This window comes from Triplophysa dalaica, chromosome 1 (assembly GCF_015846415.1).
Source record: "Triplophysa dalaica isolate WHDGS20190420 chromosome 1, ASM1584641v1, whole genome shotgun sequence".
NCBI lineage: Eukaryota > Metazoa > Chordata > Actinopteri > Cypriniformes > Nemacheilidae > Triplophysa > Triplophysa dalaica.
In genome coordinates, this window is record NC_079542.1 from 2078037 (window position 1) to 2105679 (window position 27643).

The 27643-nt window shown below is 40.2% G+C and overlaps 1 protein-coding gene across 1 annotated transcript; it reads right to left on the minus strand.

Moving 5' to 3' along the window:
* Positions 1-27643, minus strand: muc5f (mucin 5f). Its single transcript, XM_056758669.1, has 58 exons — positions 27508-27643; positions 26709-26837; positions 26246-26363; positions 25744-25887; positions 24921-25026; positions 24765-24834; positions 24308-24445; positions 23949-24113; positions 23755-23849; positions 23519-23645; positions 23058-23313; positions 22921-22973; positions 22637-22737; positions 22286-22437; positions 21453-21591; positions 21232-21342; positions 20971-21150; positions 20489-20728; positions 20262-20418; positions 20052-20180; positions 19594-19744; positions 19456-19499; positions 19181-19366; positions 15512-15833; positions 14820-14874; positions 14202-14714; positions 14001-14096; positions 13106-13613; positions 12597-12884; positions 11900-12463; positions 11476-11678; positions 11223-11318; positions 10500-10595; positions 9882-9977; positions 9356-9359; positions 9046-9248; positions 8793-8888; positions 7862-8270; positions 6646-6953; positions 6344-6488; positions 5544-5740; positions 5172-5343; positions 4842-5089; positions 4457-4640; positions 4154-4337; positions 3490-3665; positions 3341-3410; positions 3125-3255; positions 2967-3001; positions 2385-2550; positions 2100-2198; positions 1972-2012; positions 1762-1884; positions 939-1037; positions 716-844; positions 593-632; positions 368-491; positions 1-202 (listed from the first exon to the last, which is right to left on the minus strand). The coding sequence occupies exons 1-58, from the start codon at positions 27626-27628 to the stop codon at positions 1-3; spliced, it is 9534 nt and encodes a 3177-aa protein (XP_056614647.1). The 5' UTR covers positions 27629-27643.

The following is a 27643-nucleotide window of genomic DNA, read 5'->3' on the forward strand; positions in this document are numbered from 1 at the left end:
TCAGCGTTTCTGTCGCTGTTTTTTGGCAGAGAGCTTTTGATCGACACAATCCGTCTCCACACAGCCACACTTCTCGATGTACACGTATGTGTGTATGACTTTAGATCCATTTGAACAGACCAGCTCTGCTTGCCGCTCTGATGTGGCCATTTCCCGACAACAAGAACAAGAATGTTGCACCGCGTTGTATTTGCTGGAGTACCTGAGCATGTGTAGAAGAAATAACATTGAATAACATGTTTTTACGTCAGACTGTTTCCAATGTATCTTTATCCTATTAAAGTGAATGGATCAAATAAAATGAGATATATGTCCGTGAGGAGAGTTCTAGCAAATCTGCAAAATGGTTGTTGTCGTTGCAACTTACATGGAATATGTGCCACAGGATCCTTCACACGTGCCCATCTCTACTGGTGTTAATGTCTTACAGCCGTTGCTCTCCAGGTATGTCGATCTACTGGTGACATTGCATTGCTTTGGCAGGACCACGCCTGTTAAGACGAGACGCAACATCAGGAGAAATATACATTTAGTAAAGTTAAACCAATTTTAACTTCATTTATGCACAATATTGAGAAAATAAAACACGCACATGCAAGACAACATCCATCAGGAGCGGTGACCTGCGTTCCCTTCAAGAGTGAGAAAAGAAAACGAGCGTTACACAAACACGGAATAAAAACACTTGAGTGTTACTGTAGGGTTATCGACTCACAGGAACACATTCGGCGGGATTGAAGGATGGACACATTATCTTTTCCTCTATCGTAATGAACTGCTTTCCAATTTTCACACACTCAAACTTCATACAGTTATCACCAGGGGGCGACCAAATTTCACCAGGCTGAAAACACAGAAGCATGTCATTCGGAGGTCATCATTGTGTAACCTTCTATTTCTTTCAATGAAAATCTAAGAAACAAATGTATGAAACTGACGTTGATTGTGTGGGTGATGTTTGATTGATATACAACGATACAGCTCGTCTGTACACACTGCCCACAGCACTGACCAGCCATCTGCTGATACGAGTATCCCTGAAAGGAGAAAAACAACATCAGTTCATTCATTGTTTCAACTTTATCTACACTGCTTCTCTGGTTTCAAGATTTTTTTGAATGATTTGTAATATTGTAATATATTATATTCCTTTATTGCGTTGTGTGTGATTGGTGCATTACTTTTCTTCCAGCTTCAATGCCGTTTATTATTTAAACTCATTCTTAGGATAAGACATTACATCAATGTGAAATTGGTCAATGTGCTCAGTATGTTTGTAAAAAAACAAACACAACACTTTGAAAAGTTACATTTTGTGACATTTTCCAAGTTATAATTGTAAACAGTAAAAACACTTAAATAACGTTAAGTATATAACAAGAATTTTATGTTTCACTTTAAACTTGTATACGGCAAATTACTTTTTGTTTCACCAGAATTTACTTCACCAGAAATATCTACCTCCTGTTACAGTAAAATCTTATCATGGTAGCTTTTATGTGTTTTTATATTAAAAAATATAATTTGATTTTTTTTCGTTACATTCTATAAAACAATTATTTTATCTTTTATTCTTGTAAACGGCTTTGAAGTAAAATTATAAATGTGCTATAAATAATAAAGTTTGTAATTAATAATATTATTTTTCTATTTATGACTAGAGACCTGACCAGACCTACATAGATTGTGTTCTGTGCATAACTGTGAGAAAAAAATGAATTGAAGTGAATTGTTGAATTGGATGGCTTGTGTTGGTCTTACCAGTGGACAGAATGAGTCACATTTAACCGGCTGACATTCAATTTCATTTAGTTGAGTCTTGGGATCCACGTTATCACCACACACACAATTCTCACACGGGTTAACAGGCACAACCGATCCGGGCTGAAACGAGACGGGGACGTATGTTAACTAACATCTGAATAACAAAATATAGGAATATATGTAATCTATTCAATGTTGGCGTCTTACCATATATTCAGTGTTGTTGAACACACAGACGGGTTTCGGCACTGTTCATTAGAGAAAGTAATTGACGTTTCAATAAGTTCTGTTATTTATTATCACGCGAGAGGTTATTAAAGTGAATCTTTACTCACAACAGTCATAGATCGGACAGCAGACTCCCATTGTTATCTCCGCAATGTGTCCAACAGGACACGTGAAGTTCTTACTGTGACAAAGACTGGAATCACATTCTAGAAAAGAGAAAATCAACAAACACCATTCAAAATAATTCTCTTAATACAGTGTAAATTCAATATACTGATTTGAACGATGCACATTTTTACTGTTTTTGAAGTTTTCTAGCAATTTCTAGAAAATTTAAAAATTGTCATGAGTTACACTTATGAAGGGATATTTTTGTAAAGCTTGTGACTCACCACAACGGGTTTTTGGGCAGCAGTTCTCTGTTATTGTAACTTCAAACTGACCGAGCTCGACACAGTCTCTTGGTATTTCTGTTGGACATGGATTAGCTTCACAGCCAATACTCAAGTCTTCCATACAAGTGCATATCTCACAGCCCATGATCCACGTGTCATTGACCTTAAGATAAATGACCGGTTTAAATGAATGAAACTCACACACATCCATTACATCACTGTAATGTTTTCTCACGATTTGAAAATAGGTCTGTGAAACGATTAATCACGAATAATCGTATCTAGAATAAACCTTTGAGTTTACATAACCTTACGTCTGTGTGTTGTGCATATTCATTTTGTATTTATTAGAAACATACGCGTACATGCATACATTTAAGATATATATAGAAATGAATAAACACTTATATTTATTATTCTTTGTAAATATAAATAATAAATACATGTAAATATTTCCTAAATATGTTTACATTTATGTTCATGAATTTATAAATAATTAAGCGATTAATCGCTTCACAGCCCTATTTGAAATGATATACAAATAAGATCAATATCTGTTTATTTGTTCCATTTTCCTACCTTCTTCCATCCTCCATTTGGTATCGAACAAATATCTGGAAAATTAAGAAAATTGTATGTTTAAGGTTTGTTTAATGTAATGAGGTCACTCTGAAAAGACACATTTCTTAACTTTAGTACTTTTTCGTAAAAAAAACACCTGTAGTGTATGCACTCACCGCAGGTGGGAACGCAGATATCCGAATTTGAACTCAGACGTGTAGTGCCGTTCGGACAGAAACAACCTTCCCATGTCATGGATTCCAAAGTGCGGAAAGCGTCTAACGTATATATATATTTCATGTTGAATCTAACATGATGAACAAAAATAAAGATATTCACTTTCACATATCCACATGCTCGTATAACAAGCGTTCAGGTTATATTTCAAATACCTCTCATCACAGGTGGGCTCCACCTGAGGTCCACACGCTTCATACACATGCGGCGCTTTGCATTCGATATCTAAACGGATAAAACAGTGAAATGTTTAGATGACAGAGATAAAGACGGATGTGATTATGTGAAGATTTAATATACTGACCACAGACTCCATCTGTAGCACTTCTCCAGTCCACACATACTCCTGCCAGCGCACATTCATCCGCATACGCCTGCAGGCTGGCGCATCCAATGGTTATGTTTATGTGGCAAACGTCAAAGATGCACCCTATCATAAACGGCTTGAGAGGGACAAGCTTATGGCATTCGGCGAAGATCCTGCACAGATGATCAAAGGAATCCAACGCAATGAGCCCTCATAACATTCAACAGATTTAAGGTTATTAATTGTTGAAACTAGTTACCTGAAATACTGATTCACTGGATGAATAATAAATAAATGTAAAAGCTCAAAAACAGAAGCTTTGCATTTATGTTATACTAAATGCTTCAATAGAATCTTAAACTGAAAAATAATATGTAAACTTTAACTGAGACGCATAGCAACATCTGTATAACATTCACATCCGGTCTAATCTCGAAAACTATTTTACCAACGCTTAAATTCATATGAATTCTTATAATGAGAGTCATACAAATTTGTAAGGTTATTAGGAAAAAGCTATAATGAAGCCACACCCCTAACCCTGTCAGCGTCACGAAAACATAATGTACGAAAGTGATCGTACAAATTTATAAGAATTCGCTATGAAATAGTGACGTTCTCATTGTAAGCAAGTATCATAACATTCATCCGGACTGCTCACTCGCTCTCGATGATTTTGCAGATTTCGGGAGTTTGGCACGGTTTCGGTGTGGGCTCCGGTTTCGGTGGCGGACAAACACTGTTGCTGTTGTTGACATTCCAATGTGGAGCCATATCTGGGCAGGATGATATAACGGTGCCATTTGGCAACCGACAATCATCTGTTTGGTTATTGTCACATGTCCCTAAAAAGACGAGAGAGATTTCATGAAAACATTATATGCCCAAACTATAATAAATATCGCAGAGACTTTATAAATCTTTTGTGTCCACAGGTCTTTTGATTTATGAAGTGTAGACTCACCACACTGGCCCTCTGTGTTACCATGGAAGTACTGCCACGGGAGGTGGATGGAAAACATCATGCCGGTAAAAGAGATTTGCGCATTAATCGCAGGTATGACCACGAGAGACTCGATCCCGTTCTCTGTGACACGGAAATCTTCATTCTGATACGGCAGACTGAATCTCTTGCGGTTCACATAAATCTAAGACAAAACAGAAATATACGTGTACAGTCTCAAGGCAAACTCATCATCAACAGTCCTCCAAATCAAGCATGTTGTAATTATTTTACACAATTAGCATCCAGGGATTATGACACAAAGCATTCTTACATCTGGAATAACTGTCACAGACAGATTTCAGAAACTGCCATTTCTAAATACAGTTAAAATGAGCTTATTTACCACATTGTTGACAACTCTGTTGGAAAGCTCCTGGGACATAAGGATCTCAAAAGATTTGTAGTAAATCGTCAGGGACTTGGGGCAGGAGACACTGTCTTCAGCATCACACAAAACGTTGTCAATGATGACGCTAAAATTGTACTTAGGATCAATTTCTTTGACAAGGACGTAAGAGCAGTTTCCTTGAAACGGGTAATACGTTCCATCAAATGTGATGTAATGTGGGTCTCCAAAGCCATTGCAGACACCTGAAACGATAAATAAAGTGCATTTTTTAACCACAGTTTAACAACTAAGGAAGTAAAATATCACCACATCACGGCAGCTTACATTGGCACTCGTATTTATAACAGCATCCAGACTCGTCAGGGACTTTCACAGGTTGATATTGGTTCTCACACACGGGTAACTTGATAGGTCCACACTGTACCGGCACATGCTCTATTGTACCGTCCAGGCATGTGTCAACAAGGCAATTTCCTACATTTACAGATTCGCCATTCTAAAAATAAAAAATGTCCTGTTAATTTATGATCGATATCATCTGAAAGTCCAATACCTCTGTCAAATGTTATTTTTGGTTGTGTTTGCTGGGTAGAATGCAATGAAAAACTAGGTATCCCCCAGTTATCTGAAGGAAGGAAATCTGGATTGAGACACTAAAAACTTTCTCTATTAAGAATCAGCTTGGAAAGTACCTACCATTAGGGGAGGAACGTGATAATCACAGTTGCCTGAAGTTGTTGGTGGGAGTGTTGTAGGTGGGAGAGTTGTAGGTGGGACTGTTGTTGGACAGGGTCCTTGGGTTACGACCACATCACACTTTGCCTCCTCGGTTGTGATACATTTTGCTGTATAGCACCATCCATCACCATCAGTTTTATTATAAATGACCGATCCTGTGAAAAAACAATGATACTTGGAAGAGGGACCATGACCACGATAAGAATTTTGTTACAAAGAGAAAACAATACATAAAATATTGACAGAAGTTTTTATGCCCACATTACCTAGCTCAAATTCAATCCCATTTACTACACAGACACACGTGTGCGGAGCTGTGTTGGGCCCCTCTGTTGAACCCGTTACAACTGAATATGTAGGCAGTGTGAGTGATGTTGGCGATGTAGAAAGTGTAGGTGATGTTGGTAATGTAGTTGTGTCACACAATCCTTGGCAACAATACACTCTGATCTCATAATCAAAACACTGCTGTGTAATAGGCTGATTCTTGTTTAAGCAAACAAGTCCATCCTCAGTATTACATGTCACTTCCTGTCCCAACTGTGATAGTAACAGATCATGGTAAAGTTTTGCACGGCATTCAACTTTATTTGGAGAAGAGCAACCATTAGGAATTGTATTCATTATTCCTTTTATAGGTATAATTTCACCACCCTGAAGACCGGTAGTTGGGCTTCCAAAATCAATCCAGTCTGACCAGTTACAAACACATGTAGGTGTGGAATGTGGAGTCAAAGATGTTGAGGGTGTTGATTTACTTGTGGTTACTGTTGTAATTGGAGGGCAGTATTCATTACAACATAACACTCTGATCTCATATTCGAAGCACTGTTGTGTAACACCCTGGTCCTTGTTGTGACAAACCAGTCCATCTTTTACATTACACTTCACCACCTGACCAAGCTGTGAAAGAGGGAGTCCAGGGAAAAGTTTTGCTCGACATTCAACTTGCTCTGGATCTTTGCAGAGAGTTGGATATGTGACAGTTATATTTTGAATTGATATTACTTCACCACCATCAGATCCCGTTGTTGGGCCACCAAAGTCTAACCAATCTGACCAACTGCAAGTCCAAATACAAGCAGTGGAAGTTGGAGAATTTGTTGAAGGTGTTGTAGTAGGTATTGTAGTTGATGGATTTTTTGAAGGATGTGTAGTTGGTGGATTTGTTGAAGGAGATGTAGTAGATGTTGTGGTTGTTGGAGGCGTTGAAGGTATTGTAGTAGATGTTGTAGTTGATGGAGTTGTTGAAGGAGTTGTATCTGGTGGATTTGTTGAAGGAGATGTAGTAGATATTGTGGTTGTTGAAGGAGTTGTGGTGGTTGATGGCTGTGGTGGTGTTGTCGTGGTGGGACAGTTTCCAATTTCCTCACAACAGGATACTCTGATCTCATAGTCAAAACACTGCTCTGCTAAGCCTTGGTCTTTATTCAAGCAAACCAGTCCATCTTTTACATTACACTTCACCACCTGACCAAGCTGTGAAAGAGGGAGTCCAGGGAAAAGTTTTGCACGACATTCAACTTGCTCTGGATCCTTGCAGAGAGTGGGATATGTGACAGTTATATTTTGAATTGATATTACTTCACCACCATCAGATCCCGTTGTTGGGCCGCCAAAGTCAAACCAATCTGACCAACTGCAAGTCCAAATACAACTAGTGGAAGTTGGAGAAGGTGTTGTGGTAGGTGTATTAATAGGTGTTGTAGTTGGAGTATTTGTTGAAGGAGTTGTAGTAGATGTTGTAGTAGATGGAGTTGTTGAAGGATGTGTAGTTGGTTGATTTGTTGAAGGAGATGTTGTAGATGTCGTGGTTGTTGGAGGCGTTGAAGGTATTGTAGTAGGTGTTGTAGTTGATGGGGTTGTTGAAGGAGTTGTATCTGGTGCATTTGTGGACGGAGTTGTAGTAGATATTGTGGTTGTTGAAGGAGTTGTGGTGGTTGATGGCTGTGGTGGTGTTGTCGTGGTGGGACAGTTTCCAATTTCCTCACAACAGGATACTCTGATCTCATAGTCAAAACACTGCTCTGCTAAGCCTTGGTCTTTATTCAAGCAAACCAGTCCATCTTTTACATTACACTTCACCACCTGACCAAGCTGTGAAAGAGGGAGTCCAGGGAAAAGTTTTGCACGACATTCAACTTGCTCTGGATCTTTGCAGAGAGTTGGATATGTGACAGTTATATTTTGAATTGATATTACTTCACCACCATCAGATCCCGTTGTTGGTCCGCCAAAGTCAAACCAATCTGACCAACTGCAAGTCCAAATACAACTAGTGGTAGCTGGAGAATATGTTGAAGGTGTTGTGGTAGGTGTTGTAGTAGGTGTTGTAGTTGAGGGAGTTGTTGAAGGATGTGTAGTTGGTGGATTTGTTGAAGGAGATGTAGTAGATGTTGTGGTTGTTGGAGGCGTTGAAGGTATTGTAGTAGGTGTTGTAGTTGATGGGGTTGTTGAAGGAGTTGTATCTGGTGCATTTGTGGACGGAGTTGTAGTAGATATTGTGGTTGTTGAAGGAGTTGTGGTGGTTGATGGCTGTGGTGGTGTTGTCGTGGTGGGACAGTTTCCAATTTCCTCACAACAGGATACTCTGATCTCATAGTCAAAACACTGCTCTGCTAAGCCTTGGTCTTTATTCAAGCAAACCAGTCCATCTTTTACATTACACTTCACCACCTGACCAAGCTGTGAAAGAGGGAGTCCAGGGAAAAGTTTTGCACGACATTCAACTTGCTCTGGATCTTTGCAGAGAGTTGGATATGTGACAGTTATATTTTGAATTGATATTACTTCACCACCATCAAATCCCGTTGTTGGGCCGCCAAAGTCAAACCAATCTGACCAACTGCAAGTCCAAATGCAACTAGTGGAAGTTGGAGAAGGTGTTGTGGTAGGTGTATTAGTAGGTGTTGTAGTTGGTGGATTTGTTGAAGGAGTTGTAGTAGATGTTGTAGTTGATGGAGTTATTGAAGGATGTGTAGTTGGTTGATTTGTTGAAGGAGATGTTGTAGATGTCGTGGTTGTTGGAGGCGTTGAAGGTATTGTAGTAGGTGTTGTAGTTGATGGAGTTGTTGAAGGAGTTGTATCTGGTGGATTTGTTGAAGGAGATGTAGTAGATATTGTGGTTGTTGAAGGAGTTGTGGTGGTTGATGGCTGTGGTGGTGTTGTCGTGGTGGGACAGTTTCCAATTTCCTCACAACAGGATACTCTGATCTCATAGTCAAAACACTGCTCTGCTAAGCCTTGGTCTTTATTCAAGCAAACCAGTCCATCTTTTACATTACACTTCACCACCTGACCAAGCTGTGAAAGAGGGAGTCCAGGGAAAAGTTTTGCACGACATTCAACTTGCTCTGGATCCTTGCAGAGAGTTGGATATGTGACCGTTATATTTTGAATTGATATTACTTCACCACCATCAGATCCCGTTGTTGGGCCACCAAAGTCAAACCAATCTGACCAACTGCAAGTCCAAATACAAGCAGTGGAAGTTGGAGAATATGTTGAAGGTGTTGTAGTAGATGTTGTAGTTGAGGGAGTTGTTGAAGGAGTTGTATCTGGTGCATTTGTTGAAGGAGATGTAGTAGATATTGTGGTTGTTGAAGGAGTTGTGGTGGTTGATGGCTGTGGTGGTGTTGTCGTGGTGGGACAGTTTCCAATTTCCTCACAACAAGATACTCTGATCTCATAGTCAAAACACTGCTCTGCTAAGCCTTGGTCTTTATTCAAGCAAACCAGTCCATCTTTTACATTACACTTCACCACCTGACCAAGCTGTGAAAGAGGGAGTCCAGGGAAAAGTTTTGCACGACATTCAACTTGCTCTGGATCTTTGCAGAGAGTTGGATATGTGACAGTTATATTTTGAATTGATATTACTTCACCACCATCAGATCCCGTTGTTGGGCCGCCAAAGTCAAACCAATCTGACCAACTGCAAGTCCAAATACAACTAGTGGAAGTTGGAGAAGGTGTTGTGGTAGGTGTATTAGTAGGTGTTGTAGTTGGAGTATTTGTTGAAGGAGTTGTAGTAGATGTTGTAGTTGATGGAGTTGTTGAAGGATGTGTAGTTGGTGGATTTGTTGAAGGAGATGTAGTAGATGTTGTGGTTGTTGGAGGCGTTGAAGGTATTGTAGTAGGTGTTGTAGTTGATGGAGTTGTTGAAGGAGTTGTATCTGGTGGATTTGTGGACGGAGTTGTAGTAGATGTTGTGGTTGTTGGAGGCGTTGTGGTGGTTGATGGCTGTGGTGGTGTTGTCGTGGTGGGACAGTTTCCAATTTCCTCACAACAGGATACTCTGATCTCATAGTCAAAACACTGCTCTGCTAAGCCTTGGTCTTTATTCAAGCAAACCAGTCCATCTTTTACATTACACTTCACCACCTGACCAAGCTGTGAAAGAGGGAGTCCAGGGAAAATTTTTGCACGACATTCAACTTGCTCTGGATCCTTGCAGAGAGTTGGATATGTGACAGTTATATTTTGAATTGATATTACTTCACCACCATCAGATCCCGTTGTTGGGCCGCCAAAGTCAAACCAATCTGACCAACTGCAAGTCCAAATACAACTAGTGGAAGTTGGAGAAGGTGTTGTGGTAGGTGTCTTAGTAGGTGTTGTAGTTGGAGTATTTGTTGAAGGAGTTGTAGTAGATGTTGTAGTAGATGGAGTTGTTGAAGGATGTGTAGTTGGTGGATTTGTTGAAGGAGATGTTGTAGATGTCGTGGTTGTTGGAGGCGTTGAAGGTATTGTAGTAGGTGTTGTAGTTGATGGAGTTGTTGAAGGAGTTGTATCTGGTGGATTTGTTGAAGGAGATGTAGTAGATATTGTGGTTGTTGAAGGAGTTGTGGTGGTTGATGGCTGTGGTGGTGTTGTCGTGGTGGGACAGTTTCCAATTTCCTCACAACAGGATACTCTGATCTCATAGTCAAAACACTGCTCTGCTAAGCCTTGGTCTTTATTCAAGCAAACCAGTCCATCTTTTACATTACACTTCACCACCTGACCAAGCTGTGAAAGAGGGAGACCAGGGAAAAGTTTTGCACGACATTCAACTTGCTCTGGATCTTTGCAGAGAGTTGGATATGTGACAGTTATATTTTGAATTGATATTACTTCACCACCATCAAATCCCGTTGTTGGGCCGCCAAAGTCAAACCAATCTGACCAACTGCAAGTCCAAATGCAACTAGTGGAAGTTGGAGAAGGTGTTGTGGTAGGTGTATTAGTAGGTGTTGAAGTTGGTGGATTTGTTGAAGGAGTTGTAGTAGATGTTGTAGTTGATGGAGTTATTGAAGGATGTGTAGTTGGTTGATTTGTTGAAGGAGATGTTGTAGATGTCGTGGTTGTTGGAGGCGTTGAAGGTATTGTAGTAGGTGTTGTAGTTGATGGAGTTGTTGAAGCAGTTGTATCTGGTGCATTTGTTGAAGGAGATGTAGTAGATGTTGTGGTTGTTGGAGGCGTTGAAGGTATTGTAGTAGGTGTTGTAGTTGATGGAGTTGTTGAAGGAGTTGTATCTGGTGGATTTGTTGAAGGAGATGTAGTAGATATTGTGGTTGTTGAAGGAGTTGTGGTGGTTGATGGCTGTGGTGGTGTTGTCGTGGTGGGACAGTTTCCAATTTCCTCACAACAGGATACTCTGATCTCATAGTCAAAACACTGCTCTGCTAAGCCTTGGTCTTTATTCAAGCAAACCAGTCCATCTTTTACATTACACTTCACCACCTGACCAAGCTGTGAAAGAGGGAGACCAGGGAAAAGTTTTGCACGACATTCAACTTGCTCTGGATCCTTGCAGAGAGTTGGATATGTGACCGTTATATTTTGAATTGATATTACTTCACCACCATCAGATCCCGTTGTTGGGCCACCAAAGTCAAACCAATCTGACCAACTGCAAGTCCAAATACAAGCAGTGGAAGTTGGAGAATATGTTGAAGGTGTTGTAGTAGATGTTGTAGTTGAGGGAGTTGTTGAAGGAGTTGTATCTGGTGCATTTGTTGAAGGAGATGTAGTAGATATTGTGGTTGTTGAAGGAGTTGTGGTGGTTGATGGCTGTGGTGGTGTTGTCGTGGTGGGACAGTTTCCAATTTCCTCACAACAAGATACTCTGATCTCATAGTCAAAACACTGCTCTGCTAAGCCTTGGTCTTTATTCAAGCAAACCAGTCCATCTTTTACATTACACTTCACCACCTGACCAAGCTGTGAAAGAGGGAGTCCAGGGAAAAGTTTTGCACGACATTCAACTTGCTCTGGATCTTTGCAGAGAGTTGGATATGTGACAGTTATATTTTGAATTGATATTACTTCACCACCATCAGATCCCGTTGTTGGGCCGCCAAAGTCAAACCAATCTGACCAACTGCAAGTCCAAATGCAACTAGTGGAAGTTGGAGAAGGTGTTGTGGTAGGTGTATTAATAGGTGTTGTAGTTGGAGTATTTGTTGAAGGAGTTGTAGTAGATGTTGTAGTAGATGGAGTTGTTGAAGGATGTGTAGTTGGTTGATTTGTTGAAGGAGATGTTGTAGATGTCGTGGTTGTTGGAGGCGTTGAAGGTATTGTAGTAGGTGTTGTAGTTGATGGGGTTGTTGAAGGAGTTGTATCTGGTGCATTTGTGGACGGAGTTGTAGTAGATATTGTGGTTGTTGAAGGAGTTGTGGTGGTTGATGGCTGTGGTGGTGTTGTCGTGGTGGGACAGTTTCCAATTTCCTCACAACAGGATACTCTGATCTCATAGTCAAAACACTGCTCTGCTAAGCCTTGGTCTTTATTCAAGCAAACCAGTCCATCTTTTACATTACACTTCACCACCTGACCAAGCTGTGAAAGAGGGAGTCCAGGGAAAAGTTTTGCACGACATTCAACTTGCTCTGGATCTTTGCAGAGAGTTGGATATGTGACAGTTATATTTTGAATTGATATTACTTCACCACCATCAGATCCCGTTGTTGGTCCGCCAAAGTCAAACCAATCTGACCAACTGCAAGTCCAAATACAACTAGTGGTAGCTGGAGAATATGTTGAAGGTGTTGTGGTAGGTGTTGAAGTAGGTGTTGTAGTTGAGGGAGTTGTTGAAGGATGTGTAGTTGGTGGATTTGTTGAAGGAGATGTAGTAGATGTTGTGGTTGTTGGAGGCGTTGAAGGTATTGTAGTAGGTGTTGTAGTTGATGGGGTTGTTGAAGGAGTTGTATCTGGTGCATTTGTGGACGGAGTTGTAGTAGATATTGTGGTTGTTGAAGGAGTTGTGGTGGTTGATGGCTGTGGTGGTGTTGTCGTGGTGGGACAGTTTCCAATTTCCTCACAACAGGATACTCTGATCTCATAGTCAAAACACTGCTCTGCTAAGCCTTGGTCTTTATTCAAGCAAACCAGTCCATCTTTTACATTACACTTCACCACCTGACCAAGCTGTGAAAGAGGGAGTCCAGGGAAAAGTTTTGCACGACATTCAACTTGCTCTGGATCTTTGCAGAGAGATGGATATGTGACAGTTATATTTTGAATTGATATTACTTCACCACCATCAGATCCCGTTGTTGGGCCGCCAAAGTCAAACCAATCTGACCAACTGCAAGTCCAAATACAACTAGTGGAAGTTGGAGAAGGTGTTGTGGTAGGTGTATTAGTAGGTGTTGTAGTTGGAGTATTTGTTGAAGGAGTTGTAGTAGATGTTGTAGTTGATGGAGTTGTTGAAGGATGTGTAGTTGGTGGATTTGTTGAAGGAGATGTTGTAGATGTTGTGGTTGTTGGAGGCGTTGAAGGTATTGTAGTAGGTGTTGTAGTTGATGGAGTTGTTGAAGGAGTTGTATCTGGTGGATTTGTGGACGGAGTTGTAGTAGATGTTGTGGTTGTTGGAGGCGTTGTGGTGGTTGATGGCTGTGGTGGTGTTGTCGTGGTGGGACAGTTTCCAATTTCCTCACAACAGGATACTCTGATCTCATAGTCAAAACACTGCTCTGCTAAGCCTTGGTCTTTATTCAAGCAAACCAGTCCATCTTTTACATTACACTTCACCACCTGACCAAGCTGTGAAAGAGGGAGTCCAGGGAAAAGTTTTGCACGACATTCAACTTGCTCTGGATCTTTGCAGAGAGTTGGATATGTGACAGTTATATTTTGAATTGATATTACTTCACCACCATCAGATCCCGTTGTTGGTCCGCCAAAGTCAAACCAATCTGACCAACTGCAAGTCCAAATACAACTAGTGGTAGCTGGAGAATATGTTGAAGGTGTTGTGGTAGGTGTTGAAGTAGGTGTTGTAGTTGAGGGAGTTGTTGAAGGAGTTGTATCTGGTGCATTTGTGGACGGAGTTGTAGTAGATATTGTGGTTGTTGAAGGAGTTGTGGTGGTTGATGGCTGTGGTGGTGTTGTCGTGGTGGGACAGTTTCCAATTTCCTCACAACAGGATACTCTGATCTCATAGTCAAAACACTGCTCTGCTAAGCCTTGGTCTTTATTCAAGCAAACCAGTCCATCTTTTACATTACACTTCACCACCTGACCAAGCTGTGAAAGAGGGAGTCCAGGGAAAAGTTTTGCACGACATTCAACTTGCTCTGGATCTTTGCAGAGAGATGGATATGTGACAGTTATATTTTGAATTGATATTACTTCACCACCATCAGATCCCGTTGTTGGGCCGCCAAAGTCAAACCAATCTGACCAACTGCAAGTCCAAATACAACTAGTGGAAGTTGGAGAAGGTGTTGTGGTAGGTGTATTAGTAGGTGTTGTAGTTGGAGTATTTGTTGAAGGAGTTGTAGTAGATGTTGTAGTAGATGGAGTTGTTGAAGGATGTGTAGTTGGTGGATTTGTTGAAGGAGATGTAGTAGATGTTGTGGTTGTTGGAGGCGTTGAAGGTATTGTAGTAGGTGTTGTAGTTGATGGGGTTGTTGAAGGAGTTGTATCTGGTGCATTTGTGGACGGAGTTGTAGTAGATATTGTGGTTGTTGAAGGAGTTGTGGTGGTTGATGGCTGTGGTGGTGTTGTCGTGGTGGGACAGTTTCCAATTTCCTCACAACAGGATACTCTGATCTCATAGTCAAAACACTGCTCTGCTAAGCCTTGGTCTTTATTCAAGCAAACCAGTCCATCTTTTACATTACACTTCACCACCTGACCAAGCTGTGAAAGAGGGAGTCCAGGGAAAAGTTTTGCACGACATTCAACTTGCTCTGGATCCTTGCAGAGAGTTGGATATGTGACAGTTATATTTTGAATTGATATTACTTCACCACCATCAGATCCCGTTGTTGGGACGCCAAAGTCAAACCAATCTGACCAACTGCAAGTCCAAATACAACTAGTGGAAGTTGGAGAAGGTGTTGTGGTAGGTGTCTTAGTAGGTGTTGTAGTTGGAGTATTTGTTGAAGGAGTTGTAGTAGATGTTGTAGTAGATGGAGTTGTTGAAGGATGTGTAGTTGGTGGATTTGTTGAAGGAGATGTTGTAGATGTCGTGGTTGTTGGAGGCGTTGAAGGTATTGTAGTAGGTGTTGTAGTTGATGGAGTTGTTGAAGGAGTTGTATCTGGTGGATTTGTGGACGGAGTTGTAGTAGATGTTGTGGTTGTTGGAGGCGTTGTGGTGGTTGATGGCTGTGGTGGTGTTGTCGTGGTGGGACAGTTTCCAATTTCCTCACAACAGGATACTCTGATCTCATAGTCAAAACACTGCTCTGCTAAGCCTTGGTCTTTATTCAAGCAAACCAGTCCATCTTTTACATTACACTTCACCACCTGACCAAGCTGTGAAAGAGGGAGTCCAGGGAAAAGTTTTGCACGACATTCAACTTGCTCTGGATCTTTGCAGAGAGTTGGATATGTGACAGTTATATTTTGAATTGATATTACTTCACCACCATCAGATCCCGTTGTTGGTCCGCCAAAGTCAAACCAATCTGACCAACTGCAAGTCCAAATACAACTAGTGGTAGCTGGAGAATATGTTGAAGGTGTTGTGGTAGGTGTTGTAGTAGGTGTTGTTGAAGGAGATGTAGTAGATGTTGTAGTAGATGGAGTTATTGAAGGATGTGTAGTTGGTTGATTTGTTGAAGGAGATGTTGTAGATGTCGTGGTTGTTGGAGGCGTTGAAGGTATTGTAGTAGGTGTTGTAGTTGATGGGGTTGTTGAAGGAGTTGTATCTGGTGCATTTGTGGACGGAGTTGTAGTAGATATTGTGGTTGTTGAAGGAGTTGTGGTGGTTGATGGCTGTGGTGGTGTTGTCGTGGTGGGACAGTTTCCAATTTCCTCACAACAGGATACTCTGATCTCATAGTCAAAACACTGCTCTGCTAAGCCTTGGTCTTTATTCAAGCAAACCAGTCCATCTTTTACATTACACTTCACCACCTGACCAAGCTGTGAAAGAGGGAGTCCAGGGAAAAGTTTTGCACGACATTCAACTTGCTCTGGATCTTTGCAGAGAGTTGGATATGTGACAGTTATATTTTGAATTGATATTACTTCACCACCATCAGATCCCGTTGTTGGGCCGCCAAAGTCAAACCAATCTGACCAACTGCAAGTCCAAATACAACTAGTGGAAGTTGGAGAAGGTGTTGTGGTAGGTGTATTAGTAGGTGTTGTAGTTGGTGGATTTGTTGAAGGAGTTGTAGTAGATGTTGTAGTAGATGGAGTTGTTGAAGGATGTGTAGTTGGTGGATTTGTTGAAGGAGATGTTGTAGATGTCGTGGTTGTTGGAGGCGTTGAAGGTATTGTAGTAGGTGTTGTAGTTGATGGGGTTGTTGAAGGAGTTTTATCTGGTGCATTTGTGGACGGAGTTGTAGTAGATATTGTGGTTGTTGAAGGAGTTGTGGTGGTTGATGGCTGTGGTGGTGTTGTCGTGGTGGGACAGTTTCCAATTTCCTCACAACAGGATACTCTGATCTCATAGTCAAAACACTGCTCTGCTAAGCCTTGGTCTTTATTCAAGCAAACCAGTCCATCTTTTACATTACACTTCACCACCTGACCAAGCTGTGAAAGAGGGAGTCCAGGGAAAAGTTTTGCACGACATTCAACTTGCTCTGGATCTTTGCAGAGAGTTGGATATGTGACAGTTATATTTTGAATTGATATTACTTCACCACCATCAGATCCCGTTGTTGGGCCGCCAAAGTCAAACCAATCTGACCAACTGCAAGTCCAAATACAACTAGTGGAAGTTGGAGAAGGTGTTGTGGTAGGTGTATTAGTAGGTGTTGTAGTTGGTGGATTTGTTGAAGGAGTTGTAGTAGATGTTGTAGTAGATGGAGTTGTTGAAGGATGTGTAGTTGGTGGATTTGTTGAAGGAGATGTTGTAGATGTCGTGGTTGTTGGAGGCGTTGAAGGTATTGTAGTAGGTGTTGTAGTTGATGGAGTTGTTGAAGGAGTTGTATCTGGTGCATTTGTTGAAGGAGATGTAGTAGATATTGTGGTTGTTGAAGGAGTTGTGGTGGTTGATGGCTGTGGTGGTGTTGTCGTGGTGGGACAGTTTCCAATTTCCTCACAACAAGATACTCTGATCTCATAGTCAAAACACTGCTCTGCTAAGCCTTGGTCTTTATTCAAGCAAACCAGTCCATCTTTAACATTACACTTCACCACCTGACCAAGCTGTGAAAGAGGGAGTCCAGGGAAAAGTTTTGCACGACATTCAACTTGCTCTGGATCTTTGCAGAGAGTTGGATATGTGACAGTTATATTTTGAATTGATATTACTTCACCACCATCAGATCCTGTTGTTGGGCCACCAAAGTCAAACCAATCTGACCAACTGCACGTCCTAAAACAATCAGTGGTAGAAGTGAAGATGGTTGATTTTGGGGTAGTGGTTGTTGTTGCAGTAGCGGTAGACACAATAGCAGTTATTGATGTGCTAGTGCTAATCGATGGTTGTGGACATTCAACAATTTCACAGCATTTGGCTTTAATCTCATAATCCAGACATATAGGCTGTGTTTGATCTTTATTTTCACAAATTAATCCAGAATTGTTGCATATTAGATTTTGGTTTAAGTCTGATAAGGGTATGCCTGGATATCGCACAGCCTGGCAGACAACTTCGACTGGATTTTCACATACTTTGTATCGTCCAGATGTTATGATGTTTTTTATTGTTTCATTGTCACCACCCCCTGGTCCGAATTTAGGATAATCCACATTCATCCATGGTGTCCAGTAGCATACAGTACAGTTGGGTTTATTTGTTGTTACTTGTGTTGTTGTTTTGTTTAATGGTGTTGTCTGTGTTAAAACAGATTCGGTGGTGAACGTGCTGACTGAAGTTACTGTCGCTGATGTAACTGAAACAAAAGAATTTAAAGCAGTCAGAGATTTTGCATCGATTTTTTACTTTCTATGTTTATAATGACATCATATTTATAATTCATCGCTTAGAACTAGTAAAGCACCTTAATTAAAATCATTGAAAACCAATAGTGAAAATGACTTTTTACAAATCATCTAAACATCGTAGTTTTAGAATTGTTCTAGAATTATTATATGCATAACAGTAGTCAAGTTATAGTCAAACTGAGCAGCTCTTGCTAATACATGTAGTGTATATTTTGGGTTGCACGATCATTTAAATGAAAAAAAAAACACGAGGAACACAGAGTGGCAGTGAGTCTGTTCATGAAAACGGGCTTAAAAGGAGATTTGGTGATATGCTCAGAGGGAAGTGATAAGTGAAACACAATGGTGTAGAAGCACCTAATCCTGGTTGAAAGATTAAATTTAAAATAAATTGTAAACTTATTTATGAAATCTGATTGGTTGAATTAAATGTTGTCACAGGGTCAACATAATATTGTCCTAAGGACATCAACCACTTGGTAAAAACAGGAGAGCCGTGGTGATATCAGTACCTGATGGATGACAGTCAGTCCACGTGAGCTACATCATCAGTTACTAACAGATCTTTCCACCGGTCATTCACATCTATATGTGAAGAGTCTGTTGCATTCAAAGCTTAAGCCTTTGGAACGTGCACGAGTCAATGCGCAAGTTCTCCGACATTAAAGTAGGTCATCACACAGCGCTTGCGTGTCATTTTTTGTCAACATCGCTGGTTTAAAGCTCTTCTTTTTTTATATTTATTAGCTTTAGCCTTTGATATGGTGTGCTTACGTGGTTGTCCTTTGATAACAGCTACAGCGAGCGTGAGCACTGAATGGAAAGGTAGATATTTCGGTTTTTATTTGGGATTATTTTTTTCTTTCAGGCTAAACCGATAATGCCATTTTCGGCACCCGAAATTTCGATGCATCACCACTTAAAACCACTCAGTCATCATGACAGGCAGGACATGAATAATTCTTTTTATGAATCATTACTTAACCATCCATATAGTATTTCTGTTTCTGAATCACCATATTACTAAATCCGTGGTAGTAATAATCTCAAGCAAGCTAACAAAATACATCACAGGGCTTTCTATCAATTTTTTGTTGTTGTAAAAAAATCGATTTCTTTTAAAAGGAAATATTAAAATAACTGTTTAAAATAAATGCTTGTATAAATGCATGAAGTACTTTTTTTACTTATTTAAACAATATCACATAAATGTACATATGGAGTTGAAGAATGGAGTACACAGTTACCAGTTGTTGTACTTGAGAAGTTGAAGGCAGTAGTTGGAGCATGGGTTGTCAAATGCGTCGCTGGACATGGATATACATCCTTTTTAATTTCTCCATCTTTTTCACAGACGGCAGTCATGCAGTGGCCAAGCCCATCTGTAGTGTTGTATATAGTTTCTCCATACTGATATTTGTTCCCTTTAAACGTGCAGGTGCAAGCTGCAAATTTGGAAGTGAAATAATTTACTCCATCAGACAGCCATCTTTGATAAGTCAAAGATATCAGAGGTGTGAGTATGTTTTCTTACCAGTGACATTATATTCGCAGTTGATTTCCATGGAATTGCACATGCTTTAGGAATGAAATGAAAAATAAATATTCAAATGAAAATTGAACTCTCATCACAATAAGTTGTATAAGTGGACATTAAATGGAAGCAGTATACCATATTTGACAGTTGTCTGTTGAAGGAACTCTTTCGTGATTGTCGTAGTGATTCCCCTGCTGGTCATAGCAGCCACACTGCTCTTTCTCCACACATTTCATTGTGTCCTCATCGAAGTAAGACTGTCCAGGGGGACATTTGGGGTAACAGCCTATGGAAACGAAACACACATCATAGAATTATATCATCAGCCCAGATAGCACAGCTACATCTGTAAGATGTCTGCTTAAGATCCTGAAAACATCTGCTGTGCAAAAACATCCAGTTTAACCCGTTTAACATACATTTGGAATCTATAACATCTTCATGATGATTGTATAGGCAATCTGACATGAGACGTATTACAGATGAGGAAACAATCAAAAAGATGTATAGTATGTGTGCTATCAGGGAGTGTAGTTCTACGTAACTCTGCAGCCGAGATATGAACTTAAATTTGCCCCCAAATTTATTTTTACCTTCAAGCGCTGGAATTTGACCTGAGCAATTTCCAGACGGGTTTCTGCAGGTCTGCATACATGTCGCACCGCAAGCTTTGTAGTGCCACTCGCATTCACCAGGTGGGTTGTAATAATCACAGAACAACGCTGCAAGAAAAAAATTTTTAGGCTGATGGCTATTTTTTCAACGTTATACTAATCGAATTGAGAAAGTTATCAGTGACTCACGACAAATTTGTGGACTTCTCCAGGCGACGCAGGCTCCGGCTTCATTACAGGCTTGAGCATAAGCGGCTACAGTCGTACAGAAACATTCACAATCTCCACCGCTGTCACATGCACAAGAGTCCCTCACACAAGCGTCGTAGAATGAAGACGGATCCACCTTAAAGGGAAATTTTAGTTGTCAACACAAGAAAAACAGGTCGAGTCCTAGCGATAACACGTCAACATACTTGGGAATGGCACGTCCTGAAAGTTTCGCTGGTGATGATGCTGCACTGTTTCTGAGCCCAGGATTGTCTGTAGGGGTTATTTGTGCAGGGACTTTTAATTTCAACAGCGTCCGGACAGCTGGCGGACTCCTTCCAACTGTTTCCAAAGTCCAAAGGTTTGACCACCACCTCTTGACTCCTCAACATGAAGTCGTTGTTTGTGTTGCCATCGTAGTTTCCGCAGAGACCACAAACGGCACCCTGTTACGGGAGAAACACATCGACTCAAAACATCACACAGCTTACTGTGAAAATGTTGCAAACAAATATTGCAAGAAATTATTATGTTTTAAATGTACAGTAATGGCAAAAAAAACATTTTACTGTTTGTCCAGAAAACATTTTACAACCTATCATAAACTACATGGTTTTCTAGGTTTAAAAATAAAATCCACATGCATTTACAGTAAAATTCATTTTTGACAGATTGTTTATTTTCTCACCTTATATTCTGGACTAAGTTTGATGAACATGCTTGTCTTGCGGTCCCATATGACAATCAGGCCATTATTCGCCTCAATGACCATGTAAATTCCCATGATCCGAATTTGATATGGAATATCATCCCCCACATCCCTCTGGAAAACTTCATAACCTCCATCTGTCAGTTTGAGCTCCTTGTTCTAAGAGACAGAAAATGTTTATTGATCAGGTACCCGACCGCTTCTATCATCAAACAGAGCAGAAGTAATACAAGTGCTCACCCCGAGGAAGATCTTGACCGCTTTCGAGCAGGTGGTGCCTGTCGTTCCACAAGGTACGTTCTCGGTGAGAACCCTGAAAGTTCCGCTGGCATTTGATAAACCACAATCATCCTGCACGGGTCAAAGAAAATTCACAATTCATATTTGATTGATTTCTTAAGTCCTGCTATGGCAAGGGATGTATACTCATCAACACAACTTGATTTTTAAGGTTGACTCACTCTTATCAGCGTGTATTCACAGTCTCCATCAAAAGTGTATCTTTTCCCATCAAATGTAATGTAATGGCCATCACCATAAACTGTGCAGGTGCCATGACACAGGTTTGTTGTACATTTCCATTTTCTACCATTACATGTGCTAGAAACACAAATAACATTTATGTTAAATATACAGAGCAAAAAGTTTACTTTCCCATCACTGCTACTAAGTGATAATGCTGGGTTAATATTGGGTACAAAAATGGACGAATGTGACCAATGGGGTAAATTAAGCCTGAAAACTTTTCCCCACCATGGGTTTAAACATCATTTTGGGCTGAAACGACCCTGCCATGGTCAACTGATTACCCAACGGTTGGGTTCATCCATTTTTGACTCAACAATGGGTTGAAAATAACCCGGCTCTCTATAGAGTGTAAACTCTGTAAAAATCATGCTTTTTCGTTTAAGACATGGAGTCATAATTATCTGTCATTCTTCTTCTAGTAAATTTGAATGTTTGGATATTTGTACTGGAGAACAAGATGAAAAAATCTGATTAGATTTTTGCTGTGTAATATCTGCATACAATGAAAATCATAAATGATCAAAACAGATTCTGGAAATATTTAAATAGCTATTTATCAACGCAACAAGACAACAGTAAAATGCATGCATGTTTGTTATGTGTATATTTGTGCATTATGACCCAAACATAAACTATATCAAACCGAGAGCAGATCAGGCTAGATTAAAAAGTAGCGATGCACTGATATATCGGCTAATAATCGGTATCAGTCAATAATAGCAAATTTTCACATTTCCAAGAGAGGCTGGTAGTGTTAAATCTTTACCAGGTATTGCAGTCCACGTTGATGGTTTCTCCAGGTTTGTGTGCCACGCCGTTGTGAATGCACGGACAAAGATTTTCATTGATGCATCCACCTTTTCCATCCAACACCAGCCCGGGCGGGCACATACAGCCTGAGACACACTCGGTGCTGATCTGTTTCACAGACAACCAGACAACTTTAGCAACCCGCCTGAAGACAACCAGTGACGTACGTTTGACATCAAGCTTTCAGGTAGCTCAGTGGTAAGAACATTTCACATACCCATGTAAAATGTATAGGATGACGCAATGTAAGTTGCTTTGGATAAAAGCATCTGCCAAATGCATAAATGTAAATGTTAAAATGACTTACACAGGCCATCTCAACAGTGTTACAGCTTTTCTGACATTCAGAGCCCGTAAATCCAGGAGCAGCACTCGTGCAGTTTATGAACTTCATCGGTTTGGGGCAAGCTGATGGCAACACACAAACAAATGACTGTTTTCTAAGATGTCCGATGAAGCATTTAGGAAAATTAACCACGGTTTGCTACACTGGCACCATATTGCATTTGCGGTTACTCAAAAACGATAAATACTAAAGCGAAATCATAGTCCATTTTTGTAAGGAAGTACCAGAGCATCATAACTACTCACATGGCTTTCGAATTCTCTGTCCAATGCAGTTGAGTCTTCCTCCTCTGCAAGTGCTGAAATATAGGCCAATAAAAGCTCTATTACTCTGATTTCAGGAATAACAAACTAGCCTTCCGGCTTTATTGAAGCACACGTACCACATGGTTCCATCTTTATTGGTGACTTCTCCCGGCGGGATCACGGCACCTTTGACGTAGCATGAGCATCTGTCTGGAGGAACACATTTTCCATTGTCATCCTGATACGTCCCTTCAGGACAGACGCATCCGTCCACTGGCTCAAATGTAGCTGTGCAGGTGAAGTCTGGTTCACTGTGACACCGACAGGAGCGACTGTTGTTCTCAACTCTGTTGGAATAAACCATGGTGCTGGGACAGCTGGACGAAAACGACCCTGAAAAAACAACAACAAATGATTTGAAAAACTCCAGAAATGGCTTGATGTTCATCTCTGTCTCTCTCTCTGTCTGTCTCTCTCATGTTCATGTTGTCTCTCAAGTCTTTGTTAAATATAATTGACATGAACTGTGGTTTGCGAGATTAGATGTAACTGGTGTTTTGGAAGGGACGTTTTAACTCAAGTATAAAATAGAACATACCACATGTAGTGTTTCTCCAGTTGGGTAGGGCGATTCCTTTAGCCGCACAGGCATGTACATAGGAAGACAAAGCTGCACACATGCAGTCCTCACTTTTCTCACAGTTACATGTGTCATAAACGCAGGTCTGTTGGATTAAAACCACACTGACATTGATCCATCTTAGGAAAATACAAAGCATGTGCACTCAAACTGCAATGGGTTTAATGTTGTTCAGTCTCTGAGATAAAACTCACCTTCTGATAGATGTCGGGACTGATGTCTTTGTGGCACGGAGCGAAAACCCCATTGGGGTCTGACAGCAGAGAACACCATTTCTGAGCGTATCTCTCTGAGAACACAGACGGGTGAAGAGGGTTATTTTTGCCTACAATTAAGACGTCATCTTTTTTTAACCATCAATACAGAATATTGAATAAAGAGTGAGTACCGTTATCCAGGCTGAGACTGCAAGGATCCTCAAAGAAACTCTGAACATCGGGGCAGTTTGCTCTTATTTTCCAGCCGTTGGCGAAACCTGCGGCCGTTCCTTCCAGAGATCCACTGACCGTGGTGAAGTCATCCGCCTGAATGCTGTTGAAGTTTCCACACAGACCTGGTGCAAAAGATTACAGAAACATTTAGACACAGGCAGAAAAAACAGCCAGATATGACGAAAGGCTGTTCAGTTTTTCAAATCTTACGAAGTCAATTCTTAGTTTTCAATTTTGATTGTATTGCTGAGGAAAGTCAATTAAACATTTAAATGAACATACATTTTGTCAATAGCATCCAGTCAGTTATTCTTACCGTTAGTTGTCTGCTTGTGTCTCACATCGGCTTTGATGTAAACCTGCATTATGGGAACCAGTTGGATCTCCAGCTGAAGGCCAAAAGATGTTTGGACGATGATAAAGAACGTTGTGGGCTTGAAAATCATCACGTCGGCTGCAAGGGAACATATTTTATTATAAGGTTTAAAAAACATTTATCCGTTTAGTCTTGGAGCTGTCACATTTATGACTTTTGGCTGACGATTCATTATCGAAATGGTTGATTGTCAAAGCCATAAAACAGACAATTAATCGTAATTAATCATTTCGTCAATTAATTGCGTTAATTTGAGACATAATCAGTGGCATCATTTTCCAGTTTTTGTAAAGGTATGCAATGCAGATAATAACTGAGGTCAAAGAATGACAGTCAGACTATAATATAATAATTTTGACATTCCTGATATTAATGTCATGACAGTTCTGTTATTCACCTGTTGAGAGCGGAAGCTGTGACAATATTCTGTTAACAAAGAGCTTCCCATCAGACTGAATGCTGAACACCTGAAAACATTCAAAACATTTGTTCAGTTGTAAACGCAATGAGAATCATTTCATTTCACATGAAAGTCGAATGTGCGGTTACTTACTGCGTTCCCCTCGGACACATACAGAGTTACAGTCTTCAAACACGTCTCAGTGTCGGTCAGGCCACATTTCATCAGATCTCCCAAAACTGCAAAATCTTTTTGCTGAAATCCAAGCCGTGTAATGATGTTAATAAAAACCCTCATTCAAAGCGAATTCGCCATGAATTTCAGATTTTACATTACAGAGGTTTTATTATTTCTCAACATCAGCATTTACCTTTAAATAACAAATATAAATTGCTTTAGAATTACTGTACAATCTAACTAATGAAGTGTCAAGAGCAAATTTACACTAAAAATTATGAAGTGTCCAACGATTAACCGCATTTAAAGGGGAACTCTTTTATTTTAATTTTTCGGCGGAGTTCCCCTTTATTCACACCCAGAATAAAAGTTTACGTTTATAAAAATACACAAGTGTTGTGCACTCAACATTTACTTTAGGTTTTATAGTACATGTATACATTTAAGGAAAATAGAAAAATGTTTATACATATATATATTAATTATATATAAATATATGCAAATGTTTCCTAAATGCTTGTTTACAATACAAAATGAATCTTTTTTAAACACAAGCTTTTATTCTGGATGCCATTAATCATTGTATTGCACTTTTGCATCAGTCAATTAGCTATTGATATTCAGTTTAATATAGTGTGTATGTAATTCTCTGAGTGTATATTTTATTATTTTATTGTAAAGCACTTCAGCTCAGCTACGTTTATGTAAAATTGTGCTCTATAGATCTGACTGAAGTATGTGATCTAAATACAGTTGAAATAAGGAGTTTTGTGAATTGCAGTAAAACCATAAGAAATCTCAAACCTTGGTAAGAACGTAAGTACAGTCTCCGTGAAAGTCGTACGTCTTGCCATCATAGGTGGTTATATGTGAGCCGCCCTCCACCGAGCAAATTCCCGGGCAATCTTTCTCAACACAACTCCACTGATCATTCAAACAAGTGCTGTATTAAGAACACAAGAAAATCGCCATTTTATTCCCATGGCAGCCAAGTGTGTCATTTTCGGCAAAAATATTTTCTCCAATCTTAATATGTGGACGTGCAACTCTCAAAGGTAGATTTTCCCAATCACAAAAACACTGTGACGATCACAACATCCCAACCAGCCCAGTATTGGCCACTCAACCAATAGCATGAGTTTGGGGCTGGGCTTTGTGTCACTATTTCAGCCTTTATGTTTGGTGACTTTGGTGCTGAAGAAAATGCAAACTAGTGCTTTAATGCTGTAGACCGATTCTAAAGCTTATCTTCAGAGTGATCGTGAAAATCACCTTGAATGAATAAGCAAAAACATGTTTACCATTCTTTACAGTTGCTTTTGTACGTCTGTCCGGGTTTGTATATTTGTCCATTGTGAACGCAGGAACACTGATCCTTAGTGATACAACCTCTGTCAGTGATGTCATCAAACACAAATCCTGTAACACATCACATCACGCAAACATTCGTTTAATAATTTCCTTAAGACTTTTGCGCTTGCACGTCACATGATAGTCTTAGATCCGCCCCTCCCGATGTCTCCAGAACGAAGTTGAAGAATTTTCTAGATAATTTATGTCAAAGTCTGTTTACGACTTTTAAAGTAAAACTAAATAAACATACAAAAAGAAAATTGGTTGTTTGAGAACACAGCAACAGTTCAACAATAATTCATCAATAACATTTTAATTGACTTATCATACCTGCTATATATTATGAACCCACGCAAACAAAACACTTCCAGTTTAAAAGCTGAACAATTGTGGAGTTCAAACATTATGTACCTTCAGGACAGAAACAGCCATCGATACAGTGATCTTCACAGATGTGAGCTCTGTCGGGGTTTGAACACGTGTTGATACAAGGATTCCCACATTCCTGATGCACCATACTGTGATGAGGACATGATTTACCTACAGATACAACAAAAACACACAAGAGAATGAAGCAACCTCACATCTCTGATAACTGTCGATGTTTTCAAGAGAGTCTAATGTTCTTCTGTAGTGAGAAGAACTATGAGATCCTCTGCCACAGAATAAACCCATTAAAATGCAAAAAAACTATATTTGAAAAAGATAAGAGTGTCATGTCAAGTCCGTTTACGGAAGTCTGACCACTCGGCGGCCATGTTTGCAGCCCCTCTGGCTATTCAAGGAGATAAGACTGTGGACCTGCTATGATGTAAATATCTGGTATTAAAGTCATAGAAAGTCCACTGTCCCAACTCCTTGAATGGCAGATATTTCTCAAAAATCACAATTAAACAGCATATTTCCGATCAATAATTAAACATGACATGAACTTTATCATAGCTTTGTTTACTCAGCTCAAATTGCAATATTTATTGAGGTTGCCTTTAATGAGGTCGCCTCATCTGCTGCCCCAAAGAATCGTCAGTCTTTGCTGATTGACGATTGGATCATTGTAATGGAAGGCGGGACTTCCTTTACTAAAGCGGCCATATTGAGCCTTGCATTCCTAGCCATTCGTTATAACGGCATCTTGTTTATATTCTCTTTGGTCATGTTTAGCGTTACATCTGCTTTATTTCAGAGGTGAACTGGCTGAGGTCACTCTTACCGCAGAACTGTTCGCTCCTCCAGGCGTCAGGTTTTCCTCCGGCATGAACACACTGTCGTGAGTATTCTGAGATGGTGCCGCAGATACAGAAAGATCTGGTGATGTTGGTACAATGACACATGTCCGACTCACAGGC

Bases quoted from the DNA above. Each gene is read 5' to 3' on its own strand.
- muc5f (XM_056758669.1), bottom strand. From the start codon at position 27,628: ATGTGTCATTGTACCAACATCACCAGATCTTTCTGTATCTGCGGCACC. The intron at 22,438-22,636 runs GTAAGTCATTTT...TCTGTGAAACAG, and splicing joins ACACTGTTGAGATGGCCTGT to ATCAGCACCGAGTGTGTCTC. The intron at 10,596-11,222 runs GTATCCTGTTGT...CCTCTTTCACAG, and splicing joins GTTTTGACTATGAGATCAGA to CTTGGTCAGGTGGTGAAGTG.